At 47.5% G+C, this 6,193-nt stretch overlaps 1 protein-coding gene across 1 annotated transcript; it reads left to right on the forward strand.

The window, feature by feature from the left end:
• Positions 1-4,931: 4,931 nt before the first annotated feature.
• On the forward strand, positions 4,932-5,348 carry LOC109780967 (TPD1 protein homolog 1A-like). Its single transcript, XM_020339549.1, has one exon. It carries the CDS (start codon positions 4,932-4,934, stop codon positions 5,346-5,348), a length of 417 nt encoding a protein of 138 aa, XP_020195138.1.
• The last annotated feature ends 845 nt before the right edge of the window (positions 5,349-6,193 follow it).

Raw genomic sequence — 6,193 nt, forward strand, 5'->3', positions numbered from 1 at the left:
CAACGTAACTGGCTGATTATAAATATGCTCTACAAGTGTCTCCGATGGTGTTTGTTGAGTTTTCATAGATCGAGATTAGGATTTGTCACTCCATGTATCGGAGAGGTATCTCTGGGCCCTCTCGGTAATGCACATCACTACAAGCCTTGCAAGCATTGTGACTAATGAGTTAGTTGCAGGATGATGCATTACAGAACGAGTAAAGAGACTTGCCGGTAAGGAGATTGAACTAGGTATTGAGATACCGACGATCGAATCTCGGGCAAGTAACATACCAATGACAAAGGAAACAGCATATGTTGTTATGCGGTTTGACCGATAAAGATCTTCGTAGAATATGTGGGAGCCAATATGAGCATCCAGGTTCCGCTATTGGTTATTGACTCGGGATGTGTCTCGGTCATGTCTACATAGTTCTCGAACCCGTAGGGTCCGCACGCTTAACGTTTGATGATGATTTGTATTTAAGAGTTATGTGATTTGATGACCGAAGATAGTTCGGAGTCCCGGATGAGATCATGGACATGACGAGGAGTCTCGAAATGGTCGAGACGTAAAAATCGATATATTGGAAGGCTATATTCGGACATCGAAAAGGTTCCGAGTGATTCGGGTATTTTTGGAGTACCGGAAGTTACGGGAATTCGTATTGGGCCTTAATGCGCCATACGGGAAAGGAGAGAAAGGCCTCAAGGGTGGTAGCACCCCTTCCCCATGGACTGGTCCGAATTGGACTAGGGAAAGGGGGCGCCCCCTTCCTTCCTTCTCCTTCTCCCTTCCCCTTTTCCTATTCCATGTGGGAGGTGGAATCCTACTAGGACTAGGGAGTCCTAGTAGGACTCCACACTTGGGCGCGCCCTATGAGGGCCGGCCTCCTCCTCCCTCCATCCTTTATATATGTGGCCAGGGGGCACCCCATAGACACATAAGTTGATTTCTTAGCCGTGTGCGGTGCCCCCCTCCGCAGTTACACACCTCGGTCATATCGTCGTAGTGCTTAGGTGAAGCCCTGCGTCGGTAACTTCATCATCACCGTCACCACGCCATCGTGCTGACGAAACTCTCCCTCGGCCTCAACTGGATCAAGAGTACGAGGGACATCATCGAGTTGAACGTGTGCTGAACTCGGAGGTGCCGTGCGTTCGGTACTTGGATCGGTTGAATCGTGAAGACGTACGACTACATCAACCGCGTTGTCATAACACTTCCACTTACGGTCTACGAGGGTACATGGACAACACTCTCCCGCTCGTTGCTATGCATCACCATGATCTTGCATGTGCGTAGGAAATTTTTGAAATTACTGCGTTCTCCAACAGAACTGACCGTGTCCAACGGTCAGATTTCAAACACACGCGGCAGCTTGACTTGGGCTACAAGTAAAGCTGACTCATCCAGCTCTAGATAAGATTCGCTCTCATTGTCTTCGCTCAAAGACATAGGATTTGGTTGAGCATCACTTCAGTCACTCTGACTTTGTTCACTTGGACCCCACTTAACAGTACGGTGGTTCCTATGACTCAACAAAGAAGAAAAGGAAACTACGAAACAGCTATGTCTTCGCACTCCATAGTCTTCACGTGAATGTCTTCTCGAGTCATAATCTTCGTTGTGAATATCTTCATATACCACCATTGTTTTCAGTGTCTTCACACATTTTTAGGGGTCATCTCCGGTAGGTAAACCGAATCAATGAGGGACTACTACCTGTGTTATCCTGCAATTCACACAAACACATTAGTCCCTCAACCAGGTTTGTCGTCAATACTCCAAAACCAACTAGGGGTGGCACTAGATGCACTTACAGGTTTGCTATATTCTATGGTCCAAATTTAATTTCGTGGTCTGCAAAGAAACAGTCAACAGTCTCGAGGTCAAGTACAGAGGCAGAATATAAAGCTTTGGCAAATGCAACGGCTGAAGTTATTTGGATTCAGTCTATGTTAAAAGAACTCAATATTCCAGAAGCGCACCCTCCTTGCTTATGGTGTGATAATCTTGGTGCAACTTATCTCACTGCTAACCCAGTTTTTCATGCCAGGCCAAAGCATATTGAGATAGATTTTCACTTTGTCAGAGAACGAGTTGCAAACAAGCAATTGGATGTTCGGTTCATTCCTTCAAAGGATCAGCTTGCAGATGGGTTTACAAATGCCTTACCCGCAAAAGGCTTTGAAGAGTTTCGTCGTAATCTCAACTTGGTGCAGTTGTGATTAAGGGGGAGTGTTAGAAATATTGTAACAAAATAGATAGAGATAGCCTTGTGCTACACGTTTGTAATCTTTCATCTTTATCTTTCTATCTCTACTTCTCTCATTGTAATCTATCTCCACGGTTGGAGATCTCCCTCAACCGCACCATGTACATGACCGCGAGATCCTTCTCGCCCAATCAATATATAACTGTGGGCTCCCATGTTACGGGAGTTGAGACGCTTCATTAATTCTTTCACTACGCCGAGGTCTGTTGACTACGTCTAGACGGGCGAATTTGAGGAGGATCAAAGTTTGGAAAACAAACTCGAAGAAGAAGCGCCGCCATGCGCTCGAGCCCGCATCTACAAGGACTAAAAATGCTAACCTAAACTACTAATCAGAACGAAGGCACCCGAATTCCCCTCCCTCCACCGACCGCCGGAACGGCGGGCAGAGAGGAGGCGAATCCGTGGGCTCATCGGTGAAACCTAGAGGAGAGAGTTTGGCTTAGACGCCTAAGGTTATGGGAGAAAAACGAGACGAAGTCTTTGGCCACGTCGTGATCGTCTCACACACAAGTTGCATGATAATAATACATATCTGTGCTGGTGGTTAGGCATCGTGCTAAGTGCTAACAGGCAAAGCAGTTTCTAAAAGATTCTTGTTTTAACATTTTCAAAATGGCTAGTTCTTGTAGCAATTTTCAGAACTTGCAAATTCGCCAAAAAAGAAAAGAAGAAATAAATCATCGTTGTTTATGACGCGCCGGCCCAGCCGGCTCAAGCCGAAGGTAAGCTGGGGTTGAGCCTTGTTCTCCGGCTCACCGCAGCTCGGCTCTAGGAACGGCAAGCTCGGACCAAGTCCGGCTCACCTCGGCTTGTGTCAATCCTAGATGTACGTAGGCGACATAGGATAGAATGACCTATCACGGTATGCCCATTTTACTAACTATAGATAATACCCGCACGTTGTTGCGCGGATATTTTGCAATATATTTCATTGATATTTGATTATATGGAAGATAAACATTCAGAGTAATAATATGAAATTAAAACTGCAAATACATATGTTTTATTGTGTTAGATTAATTATAGTCTTAAAATAGGTATTAGATATCTCATGCATGTTTGCATGTTGAGATGAACATTTTTATATGCATGATTGCATGTTGTGCCTTTTGTCATGCATGTTGCTTGATGAGGTGGCATGATTGCATGTTGAGAGAAATAGATTAATGCGGGCTAGCTATTTAGATATAACTAATAATTAATAACTAACTAAATGATACCTCGCACATTGTTGCAGGAATATTTTGCAATATATTTCATTGATATTTGATTGTATGCAAGATAAACATTCAGAGAAATAATATGAAACTTAAAACGCAAATAGATATGTTTATTGTGTTAGATTAATTATAGTCTTAGAATAGGTATTAGATATCTCATGCATGTTTGCATGTTGAGATGAACATTTTTATGCATGATTGCATGTTGTGATGGGCCTTTTGTCGTGCATGTTGTTTGATGAGGTGGCATGCTTGCATGTTGAGAGAAATAGGTTAGTGGGGGCTAATTATTTATATATAGAAGTTGTTTCGGTGCACTGATCGTATGTGGCTTTAGCACGACGACTTCCCAACTGTCTACTACAACAAGGTTTGCCCGGCTCCGATGAGGGGCGAAGACGGCGGCACGCCTAGATGTGTTTTTACTTCTGGTGTTCTTTATACTACCTTAACCACTGTTTGAACTAACCGGATGAAATTCACGCAAACACCACGGATTTCATATAAACTAAAAGAAATTCATTACATTTCAGACTTTTTTCATATAAACCGGAGGAAAATCATTACATTTTTCATATAAACCGGACTAAACCCTACTCTAAACATAATCTAAATGACCACCAGCGCCCGTCCCCATGTTCGGCCATGAGCCCCGAGAACTGAAGCTCCGACTATTGCCTTTGCTTTCTTCGGTTTCGCCTCGGCGCTCTCCGGCTCTCCTTCCGTAACGTCGCCGCCAAGCGGCTAATCAGCCGACGATGTTCAACCCATCAAGCTTGGCTTCAATGGGAGGGGAAGAGCGGTGGCCTTCTTGGGACCCCGAGCGGCGGCAAACTACCATGTAGTACTCTTCCTCGCTGCCGGCGGCTCCCGCGGACGTGTGCCGGCTTCGTGGTCGTGCCGGCAGGGCACGGCCGGGGCGGAGCTGGCGATGTCCTCCTCGTTGTCGCTCTTGCCCCACACCTCATCCGCCGCCTGGTTGAACTTTCTCGAGAACCTCGCCCCCTAGTTTTTGGTGGGCCAGGGAAGTCAGACGCGGCCGTGGAAGTGGTCCGGACACCCACAAAATCCCACTAGTTTGTCTTCGGTTTACGGAAAAAAATGTGTCCGAAACGCTGAGCGGACCGATACAAGCCCACCTTGGATGGCACAACACGGGCACACCACCTGGTCTGGACGTATGTGGGAGGTTTAAGGGTCCGCGTTGGAGATGCCCTTAAGCTGCCATATATCCAAAGATGCATCCCACAATGTTGATCACAATTCCAAATTAATTTTCTTTTCAAGTTATTATTTTCAAACTCTCCAGATATACGTCTGCCATGCGTGCATATATAATTCCAGCCGGACCGCGTAGTCCAGCAATCGTACGTGCATGGTTTGCTACCTCTGGTCTTTCTCCTCCTGAACTCTAGATCTGCCGGCGCGCTAACGAACAGCTCATCGGCATGACGACGTCGACGGCCTGCTCCATCGCCGTGCTCATGGCCACCGTCATCCTGGTGGCGGCCGCGACCCTCTCCGCCGCTGCCGGCCGGTGCAACGTCCGGAAGGATCTCGTCATATGGCAGAGCCTCGGCGAGCCTCAGAGGGACCTCTCGGCGAGGTACAGGGTGGAGGTGGTGAACCAGTGCAGCGGTGGCGACGAGCGCACCGGCAGGCCCTGCTCCATGTCGAAGATCCACCTGCGGTGCGGCAACTTCCGCTCCCTCGTCCCGGTCGACCCCAAGCTGCTCCGGTGCATCGGCTCCGGCGTCTGCCTCCTCAACAACGGCCATTCCATCCCGCAGAACGGCAACGTCTCCTTCGTCTACGCCAACTACCGGCGCAACAACCTCTACGTCCGATCGGCCAGATGCAATTGATCCATGTTTTATTTTCTTGGTGCATGCCTGTGTAAAAACCGGCCATATTTTTTGAGATAGTTATAGTTCTGTTAGATGTGTTCGAAGACATGTGATACATCTGTACTTGCGCACCGTGGTTTATTGCATGAACATCCCTATTTTTAACTCTCGTCGTAGTGACTCATCACCGGCCGGGTTTATTGAAGGGTTTCTATAAGCATCATAAATAGGCGTGGCCGTGTGCTTTGCATAATCTTTAGTTGGCCATCCCTGTTAGACACAGCAACTATCGAAGTCGTAGCATCAATATAGCCAATTGCAACTGCCAAGATTCGATGAGAGCCAACATATCTGATACACAAACTCTCAAAGCCCTTTGGCGGCGGCGGATCGGACGTCGACCAGGTAGGATCCACCACCTTGTCGATGCCGCCAGAAAAATAAAATCTTAGAAAAAATAAAACGGACGAGTCCCCACTCGTCTTGTCACTGACGAGGCCGTCGGACGTGGAAGAGGAGGGGGGCGAGGGGCAAGGAAACGACATGAAGGAGACTTTGGTGGCGGCGGCTACGGTTGAGAACATGAGTGCCAACTGGTTGCACACCTCTCCTTTATTTAGGAGAGAAGGAGAAGCTATCTCTATATGACGATTGGTCTGACATTCTTCATGCCGCGTGTAACTACACTTGCACGTCCATTCGGCCAGAGGCGTAATTGCAGTTGCACGCCCACTTACATGTGTGCAACTGTGGCTGCACGCTTGTTTGCAACACATGTTAATTGGTCGCGCGTAAATGCAGTCGCACGCCCACCGGCTGTGTGCAACTGCATGTCCACCAACCACGTGCAACCACATTTGCAG

The sequence above is a fragment of the Aegilops tauschii genome, chromosome 5 (genome assembly GCF_002575655.3).
Source record: "Aegilops tauschii subsp. strangulata cultivar AL8/78 chromosome 5, Aet v6.0, whole genome shotgun sequence".
Taxonomy (NCBI): Eukaryota; Viridiplantae; Streptophyta; class Magnoliopsida; order Poales; family Poaceae; genus Aegilops; species Aegilops tauschii.

Bases quoted from the DNA above. Each gene is read 5' to 3' on its own strand.
- LOC109780967 (XM_020339549.1), top strand. From the start codon at position 4,932: ATGACGACGTCGACGGCCTGCTCCATCGCCGTGCTCATGGCCACCGTC.